At 31.4% G+C, this 19,160-nt stretch overlaps 1 protein-coding gene across 17 annotated transcripts in view; it reads right to left on the bottom strand.

Moving 5' to 3' along the window:
• Nucleotides 1–2,465: 2,465 nt before the first annotated feature.
• Nucleotides 2,466–19,160, bottom strand: part of LOC127706949 (troponin T, skeletal muscle-like) — a 39,206-nt gene continuing 22,511 nt past the window's right edge. For 16 of the 17 annotated variants that reach the window (XM_052211667.1, XM_052211674.1, XM_052211677.1 and 13 more), the window contains 8 exons: nt 14,143–14,289; nt 13,596–13,607; nt 9,400–9,612; nt 6,932–6,975; nt 5,761–5,799; nt 5,341–5,377; nt 4,027–4,246; nt 2,466–3,044 (listed from right to left, as the gene is read on the bottom strand). In XM_052211667.1, the coding sequence (XP_052067627.1) occupies nt 4,067–4,246; nt 5,341–5,377; nt 5,761–5,799; nt 6,932–6,975; nt 9,400–9,612; nt 13,596–13,607; nt 14,143–14,289 (672 nt within the window). In that variant the 3' untranslated portion in view covers nt 2,466–3,044; nt 4,027–4,066. The remainder of the gene's footprint in view (nt 3,045–4,026; nt 4,247–5,340; nt 5,378–5,760; nt 5,800–6,931; nt 6,976–9,399; nt 9,613–13,595; nt 13,608–14,142; nt 14,290–19,160) is intronic. The other variant, XM_052211671.1, reaches the window with a different exon arrangement.

Here is a 19,160-nt window from a genome sequence, read left to right as displayed (position 1 = left end):
AATTTGGACCAACTTGAAAACTGGGCCAAAAATCAAAAATCTAAATACATGTTTAGATTCAGCATATCAAAGAACCTCATATATTCAATTTTTGCTTAAATCAAACAAAGTTTAATTTTTGACCCTTTGGACCTTAATGTAGACCAATTTGAAAACTGGACCCAAAATTAAAAATCTAAATATACTGTTAGATTCGGCATAACAAATAAATAAATGTGATCAAAGATTTTACAAATCTAAAGTGCCATACTGTGCAATTAAAGATTACTTCTTGAAATTTTTCAATATTTGAAATTTGAAAAAAAACATAATATTTGAAGAATAATTCTTTTTAATTTCTGAAATCTGAAATGAGAAAAAATTGACCCCCCACAATTTCTTTTTATCCCCCCCCCCCTTTTTTTCCCCAAACAATTCTTTCCCTCAAGATATGGTCATAATCTCAATTCAAATTTCCAATGGAGTTGGCAACCATAATTACCCATTTAAATTTACCATAGTGCTAACTTAATCTATTTTATAAAAGAATTAAAAATATAGTGTCAAATCTTTCATATGGATTTTTTTGTAAAAAAAAAAGATGCAACATTTGCAGATATTTCTACTGGTCTTCCTTTATAAATATGCATTTCTTTAAACATAATTTAAAAGCAGTGTAAGGGAAGTAACCAAAACGTTGTATTTGGATTACCTCCCTTACACTGTTTTAAATTATCTTTATTGTTCATTAACCATTACTTTATACATAATTTAAAAGCAGTGTAAGGGAGATAATTTCAATGATGTATTTGATTTATCTCCCTTACACTGCTTTAAATTATGTTTTGTACTAAAGTATTTGTCCATTAACCAGGACAACCTTGTTTTTCCCCCTTTTTTGCCCCTAATTCCTAAACGGTTTGAGCCATAACCCCCCAAAGCAAATCCTAACCATCCCTTTGTGGTATGGAAACTTGTAGTATAATTTCAGAGAGATCCATACACCGTTCCACAGTTATTGTCTGGAAACTAGAAAATGCTTATTTTTGGCCCCTTTTTGGCCCCTAATTCCTTAACTGTTGGTACCATAACCCCTAAAATCAATCCCAACCTTCATTTTGTGGTATTTAACCTTATGGTCAAATTTCAAAAAGATCCATTCACTTAAACTAAAGTTAGAGTGCGAAAACCAATGTGTCTTGGACGACGACGCCGCCGACGACGACGACGACGCCAACGTCATACCAATATACGACCACAAAATTTTTTTGCGGTCGTATAAAAAGTCTAAAAATTAGCACAAATGCTAAAATTGTGAAGAATTTCGATAACCTTATCATGAATTACTGATGCCAGTACTTGATGAATGTGCAGTGTATTGTCAAAAACGGGTCATATTAATGAACCTAAGTATTCTACATTCCATTTAATAGCTAAAAGTTTACATTTTAAACAAATTGTAAAAATGCTATATTTTGGGGCCAAAAAGGGGTCTTACCGGGCCTACTCCCTTGAGCTTTACCTGTAGCCACGAAATCCACGAAAAATGATATCCATCGAATAATAATAAATCCACAGTATCTGTAAATAAAGAGAGCAATATCTATAACTGTGGATACATTATGATTTATGGGATAAAAAATTTGGTGGAATTCGTGGGTAAAGGTTAACCACTAATTTAAATGTTCAACAAAGAACACACATCTAAAGGCTTGTATGGAGAATTTAATCGATTAAGCGAAAACAAATCCGGGTCACAAACCAAAACCGAGGGAAACACATCAACTATAAGAGGAAAACAACGGAGCAATAGAAACACTGAACTGCTACAAAACAAACGCCAACATACATAGAAACAGACTATTTGATAATAACTGCCATATTCCTGACTTGGTGCAGGACATTTTAAGAAAAAAATGGTGGGTTGAACCTGGTTTTATGGCTAGCCAAACCTCCCGCTTATATGGCAATGTTAAAAATACCGCTAAAATGACAACATTACGTGACAAGAATACATTACAAATAAATGCAAGAACACTCAGGACAGAGAAATACATAAATAATATAATAGTACATTATATACAACATGTAAACCACAGAATAACAACGGACACCTCCCATGAATTTAAGACAGTACACCAGGACACCACAATAGAATTATAAACTGTGTGTCACACGATTGTGTCAATACCAAGAAATCAAATACCTTGGAACATACAAGTTTTGCTCAATCCACGAAAATTGGTATCCACGTAAATAAATCAATCCACTGTAATCTCTACTTCAGCCCAAAGTTCTCAAAATATTTTTTCACTTAGGGTCCTTGAAGAAAATCTGCTGGTCCTCACTGTTTTTTCTATTGCAAAATATTAAAATTGTGTCAGTCCTTTGCAAAATTTTGGTAGTTAAAACCTTCTGCCCGCCACTTTTTGAGAACTCCGCCAGCCATTCATAAAGCATGAAAAATAAAGATGACAAAGACAAACTCAAGGATAGTCAAAGCTTTTTATTATGAATATTTCTCTAACATAAGACTATCCAAGATGTATCACACAAAATAAGGACATTGAAATAGGTGTTGCGACAGGCCTGCCAAAACACACATTTACGATGACAAAAATGATCACAATTGGTATAATGGACTTCATTTTATAACATTTCTCTGTTGAAAAGAAAATAGATAAGAAACGTTATAAATTGTCTATTGCACAAAATTTCAAATTTAACAAATTTATTTTAAATTAGGAAATAATAAAAAAGAATATTGACAAGCTATTTACAAGAAAGTGCCTAGGGCAAGAGTTCTTCTAATTAAATACATTAGATTAAATAAATTAATTCCTTTAAAAGGATATCATTTTTAATAAATACTGAAAATTAACGAAACTCTAGCAATGAATTTTAATGCTTACTTGTAACAACTACAGTGTCATATAAATAAATAAATAGAAGTTTGCAATAAATATTCAATGCTAGAAAAAGATTATAAATTCATATCAAATTGTCTTTATCCCCAATTCTGTCTTTATTAGCCGTTCCAAGGAATCTATAGGAAATGAATATATCTGAAATCAAAGAAAATAACACTGTAATTTATATTTTAAAACTTGTATCTTTGAAGATAAATGATTGTGTTAAGTGTTTTCATATTCTTAAATCTTATTTTCACATACAAAGGGGAGTAACTCTGAGTGTTTTGTAAATCATTTGTGAATTGCATTTATCTAATTAATTGCATACACAGTATATACACTGTAATGATGTCAATGATTCAAGATGTGCATATCTGATGTGAACATGCACAACTACAACCCAAAAATACATATTGACCTTCTTAAGCTAAATTTTGATTTTTTTTCAGATGAGGCAGGGTTCTTTTTTATTTTGGTTCAAAACCAAAAAAGTAAGATTGGAGCCTTGATTTTTTAAGTGATCTTTTTTTATGAAAAAAAGATCAAGATTGTAGACAGTAATAATGCTATCAAAATAAATAAATATTTACAACATGATAAAAGATAATTGTACCATACATTTTTACTTCTGTTTGGTAATAAGTATAATAATATCTGTACATTGACAATAAACATATGTATGATTATATGATATCTTGCAATTTTATATACGCTTCAAAATTTAGATATTCATATTTGTGGTGGAATCTGTGTCTCCTTATGATTTCTAGACAATATATAGACAAACGTAATCCTTCTTTCCCAAAGAGCTGCAAAATTATGTGTTAATTCTATGTGATGTCATCAGGCATGGTCAACTTTTTTCGATACGTCACAATAAGAAATTTGAAGGAAAGCAAGAAAATTTGATGTCATAGTTGAATTTTGACCAATGAAGAACTGAGATCAAATGAACCACAAGTTGATTAAAAAAAAAAAAAATGAACAGGTCAGGAAAAGAATAAATCAGCTAAGAATAAGAGAAAATAGTTTTCAAGAATTTGAAGACCCACAATGCAGCATAAGATACAGTACAAGCATCTTTCAACCACAAAAAAATTTCTTAAAATATTGAAAAATTAAAATGACCTCTCACCTTTGACCCTAGGCTGAGGTCATGGACATGACAATTAATTTTACTCCTCTTCTCCTCCTTCCTCCCCATCTTCAGCACCTGACGTCTGACCACCTTTACCATGTCTAATGATTTCTGGTGGGGGTTTGGGTTTTGAAAATTCTTCAAACAGTTGCATTCTGTCTCCGTAACTTCTATTGTCTGTATGTCTTTCATATTTACTACAGATCTGTATTTTTGGCTGTGAAATTAAAATTATGAAAAATTATAGATGGGATGTTTAATATCAAGGTTAATCATCAACCAAATCAAAAGTTACAACATGTTAATATGATATCTATAAGAACTAAAGAATTTAGATATGAATTTTTTTTTAGTGCATTCTATAGAAATTATGTTGTAATTATTGTTATTTTTACAGATATAATTGATGTATAAACAGGGCTTTTCAATCACACACTTACTCTGTACCACTATTATTATATCAAAATTTTCTCTACATCCACTTTTTGAATCAATTGATTGATTGGTTGCTGTTTAATGCCCAAATGCAAACATAACATGCACATACATTGCTTTGTACTAGATTGACATGTTGAGTGAGATTTTTTAATTTGATTGATTGATTGGTTGTTGTTTAAAGCCACTTTCAGCACTATTGTGCTATTTCGTGGCAGTACCGTTAAGTTTTTTATTGGTGGAGGATGCCGGAGTGCCCTTAGAGAACCACCAACCTTTGGAAAACTGACAATCCTAGTCAATTAAAATTGGAGTCGAGTACTGTTACTGTGCACCTACCATGTGCTGGATTCGAACTCACAACCTCAGTGTTGACAGGCTAGTGATACAGTAGTTCCACTACTTAGACCACTCGGCCACTGAGGCCCTGATTTTTAATGTGATACCTGCTAGAAGAAATTTTACCCTACCCCTACATATTATTTTGACTCTGAAACCAGTTTCTTGCTGATACTCCTAAATGCTGCATACTTGGATGAGAAGTAGCAAATATAAATTTTAACATCATTTGGTTTGACTCTAACCTGGGAGCAAAACTGACAGCAATTTGAGGTGAGCAATTCTCACCATTTAAACATGAGCCCTCCAAGGCAGTTTCTTATTTCTATTATAACAAAACACTGGCATAAAGATACTGAAAACAAAGTATCCTCTCTTTAATTCTGTCGTTTCATTTACCTTTTATGGTTACATATTCCCTGATACTTCCATAAAATAGGATTCAACCTCTATTCATAAACTTTTTATTTCATAGAATCGGATTCGACCTCTACTAAAAAATTTTATTTGATATTTTCAACAAATTAAACTACTTACTGGAGCATTAATAAATTTATCTGCAAGTCTGTCAAATCTACAAAATAAAAATACTTTTTTAAGTTTGATGTAAAATGTACAATAAAACCTCAGGTGGTATATAAATGGTTTGTTTCTTTTCAGTTAGAGGTGTAATAAGTCAGCAAAATGCACCATATAATTATTTTCCTCACGTTTCAATTAATGAAATGAAGAGGGCCACTTTTTGAACAAACAATAATCTGATCCTCTTTGTTATTCTACTTTTGCAGCAAGCAACTTGTCACATGCCTGGTAACAGCAGTATTTTGTATACATGAATCTAAATCTGCAAAAATAGTAACTAAAAGGAACAAATTCATATTGATCATTCAGTCTCTGTTTCAAAGCACATTATCTTTTCACCATTCTTTAATTTAATAAATCTGTTTAAAAACTTACGATTCATCTATCTTAACTCCCATTGTACTTCTGTTGCCTCTGAAAAAGGAAAATATGTACCATGAAGAAAAGAACCTTAGTATTAAATCTAAATCATATTTGTAACACACACAGTAAAACAAAAAAATAGAAATCCCTTTGAAAAAAGTCCTTAATTCTGTTTTTTCTTATAATCAAATCCTTTAAAAATAGGTTCCTCATTTCCATTTTTACATATACTGTAAATTTAGAAATTGCGAGGTTTTCATTAATGCGAATTATGTGAATTGGTGAGTATTGCAATAATAAGAACTCGCATTCTGGTATCTGATACATATATCTATATGCAGATTTTCCTGAAATCACAATAATTAATCTCGCATTTCTGTCCATTCTTCAAAAATTGCAACAATAAGTGCATGCAATAATTTCTGAATTAACAGTAATCCTTTATAAAAAGTTCTTAATTTCAATTTTTTCTTATGACTGAATGTCTGAAAAGTTTTGATACAACCAACCTTTAGATTTTCCTACCATTATTACTACAATTAAATCCTTCATAATTATGCATGATAAATATCCTATGGAAAAAGTAGTCATTTCTTTTTAAGAAATCAAGATAAATCCATTTGGGGCTAATAACAGTAAATTTTGGACAATTTAATATTAAAATGAAGCAAAAAGAAACAAGTGTCAATAGGACACCATGCCCTGCTCCCACAGTTATATTTCCAGTTGTAGAGAATGGTGAAATTTGGGTCAAAAACTTAATTTGGCATATATATTCATAGTTCACATCATAATGAAAATGAGTCATAAATTTTAAGTTGACATGACCATAAACTACCTTTAACCAAATTATAAAGTAAAACAGGATGGACAGACAGGAAAACATTATACCCCTCTTCTATCTTACTACGGCCGGGCATAAACAAAATATTTTGATGTCCGAAGGTATAACCATAATAAATGAGGCTTCATATGAAATCATTCCTGAGTGCTATTATGAAACCAAGTTGATTAAATTAACTAAGGCACAGTAAAGGAGATGGACATTCTAGGAATCCAGTTTAAAACTTTCACAGTCAAATAGTTGTACATCTTGGAATCCAGTAAAAAATCTGGGGTCTTCATCACAAATTTCAAAAGAACATTATTTTGGTGCAAGAGTTATTTCCCCTTTACTACTCACCTTCCTTTGTTCATTGATCTAGCTCTCTCAGTTAATTCTATCATCTGAAAAAATAAATGCTTTATTAAATATTATATTCTTCATATTTAAGATAGCACAATAAAAAAGTTAAAATATTTGACCAAAATTTCACTTTCAACATTTTTTAATAATTCATGTACTTGACCTATATATAGAAGAAATTAAATATCCAATTTGCTTTACTTACAATGACTATTGATGCCAATGAGTTTTGTAAACAAAAACACAGGGTTGACCAATAGTAGATAAAACTTGTGAACAGTTCTTATAACTGTTTCTCTAATTCTCTGGCAATATAACCCTTTCTGGACCCATTGTTTAAAAATAAATGGGGAATGTGTCCATGGGACACAGATGATGCCCCCGCTTGCATATGTTATAAAGGGACATAACTCAAGAACTGTAAAAGTAACGATACCCAAATTTGAACTTGATCTGAGTTTTGTGGTAATAAGCATTGTTTATAAGTTTCATAACATTTAGTTGAGGCAAACTTAAGTTAGAGAACGGAAACGAAAAATTCAGTAATTTTTCCATTTGTAAAGGGGCATAACTCTAGAACGGTAAAAGTGACACCACCAAAATTCAAACTTGATCTCTGTTTTGTGGTAATTAGCATTGTGCATAAATTTCATAACATTTGGTTGAGGCAACCTAAAGTTAGAGAACGGAAACGAATATTTTAGCAATTTTTCCATTTGTAAAGGGTCATAACTCTAGAACGGTAAAAGTGACACCACCAAAATTCAAACTTGATCTGTGTTTTGTGGTAATAAGCATTGTGTATAAGTTTCATAACATTTGCTTGAGGCAAACTAAAGATAGTGAACGGAAACCAACTATGGGACGTACAGACAAACAAGGGTAAAACTGAATGCCCCCTCCACTATGGCGGGGTCATAATAAATCTACGTGTGGTTTCCAATGATATCAGTAGATGATTGGCTAAGTTAAAAGGTCAGCAGATCTCTGAATGAATCGAAATGTGCTAACAGATGTTAGAGCAATTGACTTGCATAGTTTCTTGGGGATTATAGGATTTATCCAATCTCGATAGTTAAATAATCAAATTTTAAAGTCCTTGCCTTGGCTCGGATTTTAAGATTCCATTATTTAACTAACTTGATTGGATAAATCTGATAATCCACAGGTACCAATGTAAGAATATATATTTATCAATGAGATGGCATTTCAATGGAAGATTATATTTGATAACAGGGAAAGTAGCATTTATATTTATCCACCTTTCATTCAATACCAATAGAAACTATATTTTTTTTAAATGGTCTATAATCTAATGTGGAAATTTAGTTATCTTACAGTAAAATCCATGAAAAAGATAAGACATATATATATTGAGCAATCAAAGTATCCTACTGTTTTCTTCTTATAATTAATGGCTCAGGTCTGGTCAGTGGAGCTTTCTGTTGCAGAGAAGTTGCTTTCACAATGTGTCATTGTAACAATACTAAAAGAAATTGGTCCAATAACTCCTGTAAAAATTTTCCAATCAAACTGACAATATAGAGTAGTCAAGAAAATATGAGGATAAAGATTCCTACCAAGTATGATGGCTGTCTGTCAAACATTCACTTGTTTCGAATGGTTGGACGAAGACACAAGGAGAGAGACTTTGGCCATATTCCCCACAGTATGACTGAGTAACAACAGATTACAGGATAAAAAGAAAATCTATTAGTAATACAAGAGGATACCAGATACACTGTCTGAATCAAAGCACTTGTGAGTATGGAGGGTAAAGATCGCTTTCATTTTGCAAAGAAGACTTAAAATCAAACATTGCATTGAATTGTATTAAGCAAATGAACATATTAAGGCAATGTTTTTAATTGAGTTATCTTCTTTTGTCCATATTTGTAGGTTATATGCGATGCACTACTTTCTGTAACTTTTGTAATATTTTTTAAAATAAAACAGTTTTCTTGACATGTATGGTTAAACACATACACATCATCTTGTAACTTGAATATCTGAGTATATATATTATTAATACATTGCTTGACATGGACATGTATAGGATCTACAGAAATTTTGATCCCACTGCACTATGTTGTATGTACTATAGTAGATAGAGAAGAGGATTGAAATATTTTCATTAATTCAGGAAAAATTGTATTTTCGTGGATTCTTGACATCACAGTTTTCAAGACATCTGCACACAAGCATACACAGATTTGTTCTTTTGTTGAACATTCAAATTTTTGGTTCACCTTTACCGACAAAATCTATGAAAAATAAAAATGAATCCAGAGTAAATGGCATCCAACCATATAATTTCCCTCTTAGCGAACGTCTGAGGTAAACCACAGCCATTTGCCAAGTAAATGAAACCCCCTTGTCTATAAATCTGCATAGACTGATGTGAGCCAACAGCCTAGAACACAAAGCACTAAGGCTCCAGAGGACTGACTGTCCTGATAACTTACATCATATTGTTGACGTTTGAATTTATCTTCTAAGTCATATTGTTCACCCATTAATTTGTGAAGGTGTTCGTGAAGTTCTTTAGCTTTTTGAATCAAGCCATCAGATTTGAGTCCATCAAGTTTTAATTCCTGAATTCTTTGAGCTAAAATGGCACGTTTTTCCTCTTCTAATTGTTCCTTAGATTTCTGCAAGTCCTCTGCCTTCTGTTCAGCCTGGAAACATAAAAGTTATAATTGATAAAAACAGTAATGGGACACAGTACCTGTCTGACTGGTAAATATTTACCTCCTTCAAAATTCAAAGTCTATGAATTTCAAATTGCTTAAAATGAAATAAACATAGCATATTTTAAAGAAGTACTGTTAAAAAAGGATTAAAATATCTGCAACTTATTCATGGCGCGTGTGATTGACAGATTTTTTAGAATCATATAAAATGTTCCATGATTGTCAGTCTTACAAGAGGAATACAAAAGTAGAATATTTCAGAAAAAAACCCAACTAACTTTGATGTGCAAGGCCAGATAAAACAAGTTCCAGGAATCTCAGCTACACCACCCCTAGCAATTAGGTCATGGGGCAAGTAATTTATTTTCTCCATTCATATAATATTTTGTCTTACTGAAAAATTGCCTTTTGAATATGAATGATATTGATTTTCATGTCACAAAAAGTAGTAATTTTCCCAAAATGATGATTAAGCAGAAATTTTTTATGGACAAATGTACTATGTTCAGGGCACATTTTTTGGAAGATAAATGTGATAAAGATTAACTTTGCTGTAAGAATGAAGATTTTGTTAATAAAAATCAGTTATGTTTTTTCTTTCATCGTAACTTAAAACATGTGAAAGAATCACATGATCAGAACGACAAGCATAGAACGAGAGGTTATTCCAAAAATGAATGTGCAGGTTTAAAATAGCAATGCTTAAAAGGTTAACCTTAATACTGATTTTTTCAGTGGGTCCTTTGGAAAACATTCTCAATGTTTCATGGACTATTTCATTTCCAACTGGAAATGTTGATATTTTCTTAAAACAAATTTCCCAAATTTGTGCAAGTCTGAATAATTAGTACATTCTGTACAATGATCTTTGTAATGTTTACAAACTATTTTATATTTCAATCACTTCTATGGCTGTTTCATTTATAAATTTAGAAATAAAATGTAGGTATCTCAAGGAAGGCTTTGGAGGGATCAAAATATTATCAATTACAACTAAAGCATTATTCCAGGGAATGTTTTTTGCTATATCATCATAAAGAAAATACCAAAACATTGCATTATTAAACATGAAATTTAAACAGAGGAGCCCACTATAAAGCCTAAAAATCATTTGTGGAATAACCCTGACTAGCCTTTTCTACTTCTACTGTAAATTCAATATTCAAATTTTAGAAAAACTGTTTCACAAAATGCAAGAAAACTTCATATAATAGCTTTTGTTAATAACTTATTCTTAAAGATTCTTATTAAAGGTACACTTTGTCTCATCTTTTTGAAAACAACTGTATTGAACTACATTTTTTGTACATACACTGTCCGAACAATGTACTTCTTGTATTCAACTTCCCTGGTTGAAGTAATTTTACAAAATCCCCTATGAGGTAGTTAAGTATACCATTACAGAAGTAATTTAACAAGCTTGACTACCAACAAGGGTCTCACACAGTCTGTTATTAAAGTATTATGGGGGTCTTCCTCCATCTTGAATTAAGAAATAGCAGAAAATGATATGACTAAATTTTTAATAAAATAAAATAAAATACGAAAATTTTGAGGTAGGAATGCAATTCATTTGTAAGACTTCATTAAAATGAACAAACTTATGTGATTTTATCTTATTATTTTGACTGTTATTGAAAATACTGAATAGTTATGATTGATTCCATAAATGTAAAACTTAGCCTTATAAGGGGAGATAACTCAGAAATATGGTGATCTAATTTTTTTTATAGATATAAGAAAATGTGGTATGAGTGTCAATGAGACAACTCTCCGTCCAAGTCACAATTTATCTTTATTTTTAAAAGCATTTTATAAGATCTTTTTACCCATATCTTATTTCAAAATTCATTGCATAAAAAAGGGGGATTAGATCTCTTCATATTCACATAATAATGCTTTTTTCATGATAAAATATAAACGTTTTTAAAAAATGTGTTAATTTTTTTACAACCTGAAGCTGGGTAAATAAGATAAGTACAAGCATCAATTGATGGTTCATGTGGACCCTTTGGTTAAAATGGCTGTGTTTACACCACAACACTTACACTGAGTGCAGATATACCTGTACATCTGGAAAAGTTTCAAGGCATAGCATGCCCTGGATAAATACAATTAAAATGCATTTTATGTTTCAGAAAATCAAAAACTTAACTGGATTTTGCTATCTACTTTTTTCATTCCTGCAGAAGGTGCTCCCAAAAAAGACAAAGTTGGAAAGAGGTTTGAGAACTTCCCCATAGATAAAATTGAAGTGAACTGTATTGATTGATATGGACAATAGATACCTGACAATAATTTGTTATTTAAACTGTGTATCTGAGTGGACCATACCAAGTGAAACTCAACTGTTTGTTAATTTTATCATCTTCTGCAGGGACGGAAAAAAGTTCACAGCAAAATCCAGTTAATTTTGTAATTTTCTAAAACATAAAATGCATTTGAACTATATTTATCTAGGGAATGCTGTGCCTTAAAACGTTTCCAGATACACAGATTTCTCTGCACTCAGTGTAAATTTTGAGGTGAAAACGAAGCAATTTTATCCAAAGGGTCCACATTACCTGAAGCTCATTTTGTATGAATTGTTGAAGCGTTTCTTACTACATTAATTTTAAACACCATGTGATTGATTTTATGACTGATTGATTGCTTTTTTACTTAAATCACCACCTTAGCACAAAAAGGCTACATTGTAGTCATGTGATTGGTGTCTGCCAATCAAAAATGATTGAATCCTTATGAAACATTTATGCAATGATTTATGCAATGAAATTACATTTAAAAAAAAAATTTTGCATGAAGAAAGACATGTTAAAATAATATGAATATACTTTATAAGAGCCATAAGAATGAAACAAAAGTAAAATATCCTAAAACATAGATGTTGGCATGTATGGAAGAATATGATTGGTAGGAAATAACCAATGAAAACTGATAGCAAATGCCAAGGGTTCAAGAATCATGGCACACAGGAGTGCATTTTGTTTTCAGACTAGTGCATATTTAACTTGGAAAAAAACTAGGTGCATTTGTAGTGCAAATTTTTTCCTTTAAAGATATTTGGATGAAATAAGTAATTCATTTGTTCAGATATTTGTAAACTGGAATTTCTACAATAGTATTTACATCTTTTTGTACAACTAAATATCTGAAAGTGAGGTAGGATTGCTATGATTTTTTTCTAAATTAGTCAAAGTATAATATATTTCAAAAGTAATTTGATTGACTAAGATGACATTTTTACAAGCAAAATTTTGTTTAATTCCAATTTACAAAATTTAGGTATAAAATATCTTAAAACTGTAAAATGCATACTGAAAAATACAGACCAAAACAATTAAAATTTGTCATTTTTCATCCTTATCTTTAATGCCTTTTTTCTTGAAATAAGTGGTTTCTGTTAACTGATGCACAATGACATTTTTTGAGAAAATTAGTAGTTAAAGACTACTCTAAAAAGCACCTTAATTAAATACCAATAAACTACATTTCAAACATGAAAAGTATACAATCATATTAAAAAGCTGAAAAATGACAATTTATCTATTTTAATCTTAGTGAAGGCCAAGCAAAAATTATTTCATTTCTTACTCTTTTGGTAGCTGTTGCTATATATTTTTTTTAATAACCAATTTTGTTTGAATAATTTAATTTCAAGTTATAAATGTCAATAGCATGCCAGCTAGCTAGCATTATTCAGATTTTCATCTGCATGTGCATTGATAGGCAAAATTAATTTTCTTTTTCGTTTTTTGAGAGATGACAGCAATTCTAAAACTGAAACTTGCCAATAAATTTTAAATAGATAACAATAATAAAAGTGAGAAATGAAAACTTTTCTTGAACAGCCTGATGCAAAAAAATTTTAATGAATGAACTTCTGTTTTTTTGTGTGAGGATTAAAACTTGCAAACAATGGGAAATTGACAGTAGGAATTTCAAAATTTGCAAAGCAGAAACCATACCTTTCGTCTTCTCTGAAATTCAATAGATAATCAACATGTGTTTATTTACAGAACAAGGTACATACAGTAAACTACAATAACAATGTGCAAGTGACTTGAAAAAATAATTTATATTAAAGCAAGATGGTCTAAGCTACATTATTATACATGCATCAATCAATATTTGTAGAATATCGTGTCAAGAACATGTACATATAGTCTGATGCTCTGTGCCCTCCAAGCAATTTATGTTAAACAAGAGCTTTTATTATTTTTTTTTACATTGCTGACTCCAGTCTTTCATTTAGAGGTGTTACCTCTGCACCCTATCCCACAATTCATCTGTCTGAAACAATTTCCTATCACACCTCTGTACCCTATCCCATGATTCATCTGTATGTAATAATTTCCCATCATGCCTCTTATTATTATCCCACTATTTATCTGCTTGTAATAATTTCCCATCATTATTCTCTTTATTATCCCAAATTTATCTGAGTGTTCTAATTTCCCATCATGCCTCTCATTACTATCCCACAATTCATCCGTATGTTATATCAACTCATACCTCTTCTTCTCCACCATCAGCTTTCTTTGTGATAACAAAATTTGGCCGTCTGCATAATTTCAATCTATCTTCTTGTTCTTTCCTTCTTCTCTCTCGCTCTTCTTTTCTTTTCTGTTCTTCTTCCAACTTTCTTGCTTGTCTTTCTCTCTAAAATGGAAAAAATAAGGATTTTAATAAAGAAGGGACCCAAATAATTATTCCCAAAATGTTTCAAAACATTTTGCCTTGTAGTAATAGAGAAGAGGGTTTTCATAAATTGTCGATCAGAATAAAAGATTGCCTACTGGCAGCCACTTTTTCATTCAATTCAAACAAAATGAGGATTCTTTCTGACAGTTAAAGACCTGTCAATCTAGAACGACAAACCAGAAAAATATCAAAGTAAAAGTTTCCTTTAATCAATCCCAATAACAGCTTAGAGTTAATTAATCTAAGCATACTCTAGTAAGTGTGTCATACATGAAAAAGTGCCTTAAATCAGACAGAAAAATAAGAAGATGTTGTATGATTGACAATGAGACAACTCTCCATAAGAGACGAAAAGACACAGAAATTAACAACTACTGTGGATTTATTTATTTTCGTGGGTATCAATTTTCGTGGATTGAGGAGATCTTGCATTTTCGTGGATATTTAATTTCGTGGTTTTGCCAAAGTCTGCATACAAACCAAAAGAAAATTTGTAAATAGTTGAACGTTTAAATTCATGGTTTACCTTTACCCAAGGAATCCACAAAAATTGGTATCCCACGAATCTACAGTATAGGTCACTGTACGGCCTTCAACAATGAGCAAAGCCACATCCTTTTACTGAAAAAACAGCCCAAAAATTTTCAAAATTGAGAGAAAGCTTTCTTTTATTAATCCCAACAACATTGCACAATTTTAAGTAAATTGATCAAAGCTAATGTCCTTTGCCAGTCACATGACTCTTTGAGTTCTAAAAATTTTCAAAAATAAACTATTTAATAAATTTCGGACACAGAGATATGTTTTGCCTGTCAGCAGAAAATTTAGAAAAAAAAATAATCTGATGGTCAGCAACATTGCTAATTAATTTGAAGTTGCTGGACCATGACATAGAGGGCAGAGCGTCAAAATGATTGTCAAACCGAGATATACTGATAGTAATGTAATTTCATAGAAAATATCATTGTCTACTATAAGTAGTTCTTTTCAAACTAACTTAAGCAGAAAACTTAACATTGAAAATGGCAAATTAATTGAAAGTCACTGAACCATTACCTACTGAGACAGAGCCTCAAAATAGTCATCAAACTGATATGTACTGATAGTAATGCTACTTTAAAGAACATATCATTGATCTATCGCAAGTAGTTCCTATCATGGAAGTATTATATTGACAGGAACTCCAACAAGCGGACTTCAAACGTTTATAGTGCGATGCCGCAAAATCGTTAAGTATCTGTTAATCAACTCGACTGTCTTATGGATGCATGGGTTCCGATAAAATTTTTGGAACCTCGTGAATGATCGTAATTTCGGAACATACCGAAATAACCGGATGTGTACTTAATTGTCAAGGAAATGACATTTACCGACCATGTGAATGACAAATATAATGTCAGTTTTTACGGGTTTTGCTGCTTAAAAACAAATAAAAAGAAAAGAAACGAAACGAAATCCCCGCGACTGTTTTCACCGATTAAAAAGACAAAAAAAAAAACTGAAGAGTAAAAATACTCACAAGCCATAAACATTTCAGTTTAAGTTACAATCAATTTTAAAATAGTAAGATTTATTCATGAGAGTGCCGTTGGCTAAACACGCGTAACTGTTATATACAAGTTATGCTTGAAAATCATAAAATTCTCATGTAAAGTAAACGGAAAAGTTTTTATCAGTAATTATTATCGCGTTTTACTGCTAACTTTGACAAATATTTTACTGAAGTGTTTAATGAAAAAATTTCCAACAAAAATTTAATCCAAAAGTTGGCCGGGGGGGGGCGGGGTTAAAGAGCTTTGATCCGAAAAAATATCAAATATTTTGATTTATTGTTTACTGAAAGTCCAATGGCAAATATTTCATGCAATTAAACAAGAAACAAAATCATAAATTGCTTAGCACACGGTGTAAGATGTTTCAGAACTGTTAAGCTTTTAAACACATAAATAAATTCTAATTTGGTTTCCATGATAAAAAAAAAATAAACTGCTTAGGGCCCATCATGGTGATCGTTCTTTAAATGCATCCAGAAATATTTAAAGCCATTCGTAAAAATAAATCTGTCAGACGTCAGAGTAATCTCGGACTAGGTTGAATGTTTAAGGTTGTTTACAACTTTGGAATTATTATAAAAGGTGTAACAATTCATCTGCATGTCTCGTAACCTGATATTGCTATGTAGAGGTCATCACATGCGTGTAATTATTAACCTCTTTTAGTCTTTAAAACATATTTGATAAATAAGTTAATAACATTTTACGATATTTTACGATAGAGAAAACCATAAATATTTGTGTTACACTCGATAAAAGTTTACAATCTTTAACTTAAAATTTGAGTTATCCGGCACCATCCGGCACACTACACGCGCATCACATTATTTTTTGCAAACACTCTACTTCAGAATCATGTAATTTTCCTAATCGGATATTTCCCGATTTCCAAGTTCCAATGATTAAAACATACTCAACAAAACTAAAAATAAGCTTGCCCTCTTTCCGAATGCAGTTAATTTTCTTATGTCATTCTGTTAACTATGGACCGATTTTTTCGATCTTTTCAGCTTTGTTCTTCATTTATTGAACGGAAACAGGTGTTGTTATTCATGTGGCGATTCACAAATAACCACGGGAGTTTCCGTGTTTATTTACATTGGTAGGTAGATAAGACAATCGATACCAAATCACGTGATAAGACCAGCTAAAGTTAAAAGAACAGGCGAAGGCGGCATCACAGATACCCCACAAAGGAGTTATCACGTACTTGACAAACTGAGTCGGAACCTTTTATTTTCTTAAAGAAATCAGTGGGATGGGAATGTGCTAATTTTTCGTTGGAGTTCCTGTCAATATATTACTTCCATGTTCCTATCAAACTGACTTTAGCAGAAAACTTAACAATGAAAATTGCTAATTTCAAAGTCACTGCATCATGACCTAGAGGGCAGGGCCTTGAAATAGTTGTCAAACTGATATACACTGATAGTAATGTAACTAACTTTAGATTAAATATCATTCATCTATCACAACTGGTTCCTATCAAACTAACTTAAGATGAAAAATTAACAATTGTTGACACCGACGCCAGAAAAGCAGGCCAGACAAAAATCAAATTACTCAATTAAGTAACTTATTTTGCAGTGCATATATATCTACTCTGACAATTGATTTAAGAATTATTGCTTCAGAAGTAAAAATAGTCCATAGGGTCTAATGATATTTTGTTAATAAGGTTCTTCGAACTTTATGTTGTCAAAGAGTTCAATGAGAAAAAGATTTGATATCAATTTAGAAATAAAATCAGATACCACATATGAAATTTGGATTTTTAATAATTTATTTTTGAAGATTTATACAGTTCAAATGGACTTCACCTTATAATCACAAGTAAAATAAAATGCTCCGCAGGGCGCAGCTTGATACGACCGCAGAGGTCGAACCCTGAACAGTTGGGGCAAGTATGGACACAACATTCAAGCTTGATACAGCTCTGAATTTGGATTGTGATTAAATATTTGACACAGCATAGGTTTCTGACACAGAATGAATGTGGTCTAAGAACTTAAAAATTTTAAATTGGACATTCACCTATTATGGTCCAATATCCAAAATCTAAATACATGGTTAGATTCAGCATATCAAAGGACCCCAAGAATTCAATTTTTGATGAAATCAAACAAATTTTAATTTTGGACTCTTTTGACCTCAATGTGGACAAAGTTGATAACGGGGCCCAAAAATCAAAAATCTAAATACATGGTTAGATTCAGCATATCAAAGAACCCCATATATTCAATTTTTGTTGAAATCAAACAAAGTTTAATTTTGGACCCCGATTTGGACCAACTTGAAAACTGGGCCCATAATCAAAAATCTAAATACATGTTTAGATTCAGCATATCATAGAACCCTAAAAATACAATTTTTGTTAAAATCAAACTAAGTTTAATTTTGGACCCTTTGGACCTTAATGTAGACCAATTTGAAAACGGAACCAAAAATTAAGAATCTAAATACACAGTTAGATCAATTTAAAAACAGGGCCCAAAATCCAAAAACTTAATACACGGTTAGATTCAGCATATTAAAGAACCCCAAGAATTCAAGAATAAAACCCCATTGAAATTGATCAAGAAATAAGCAATTTATACGAAGTATCTTCTTTTGCACAATACTGTGCAATTGAATATTTCTTGCTATTGCGCAATACTGTACAATTGACAATTTCTTGCTATTGCGCAATATTGTGCTATTGGATATTTCTTGCTATTGCGCAATACTGTGCAATTGAAGATTTCTTGCTATTGTGCAATACTGTGCAATTGAAAATTTCTTGCTATTGCACAATACTTATTATATAATACTTTACACATCCTGTTTGGTGTGTATCTCCTACCATATCATTATTATTTGCTTTTAAATATAAATCAGAAATAACCAACTTAAAATGGAAAATTTTAAAAGAAAAAAAAAGGAAAAAAAGAAAAAAAAAAAAAAAAAATCCCCCCCCCCATTTTTTGAACCCCCTTATGATTCATCACCCCCAAACTCAATCCCAGCCTTCCCTTTGTGGTATGGTACCTTGCAGTACAATTTCAGAGAGATCCATACACTTGAACACAAGTTATTGTCTGGAAACTAGAAAAATGCTTATTTTTGGCCCCTTTTTGGCCCCCAATTCCTAAACGTTTCGGCAATTACCCCCAAACTCAATTCCAGCTTTCCCTTTGTGATATGGAACCTTGTAGTACAATTTCAGAAATATCCAAACACTTACACACAAGTTATTGTCATGAAACTAGAAAAATGCTTGTTTTTTGCCCCTTTTTT

This window comes from Mytilus californianus, unplaced genomic scaffold (assembly GCF_021869535.1).
Source record: "Mytilus californianus isolate M0D057914Y unplaced genomic scaffold, xbMytCali1.0.p SCAF_6, whole genome shotgun sequence".
NCBI lineage: Eukaryota > Metazoa > Mollusca > Bivalvia > Mytilida > Mytilidae > Mytilus > Mytilus californianus.
Note: the sequence above shows the minus strand (reverse complement) of the source record. Positions and strands in the feature narration are given on the sequence as shown.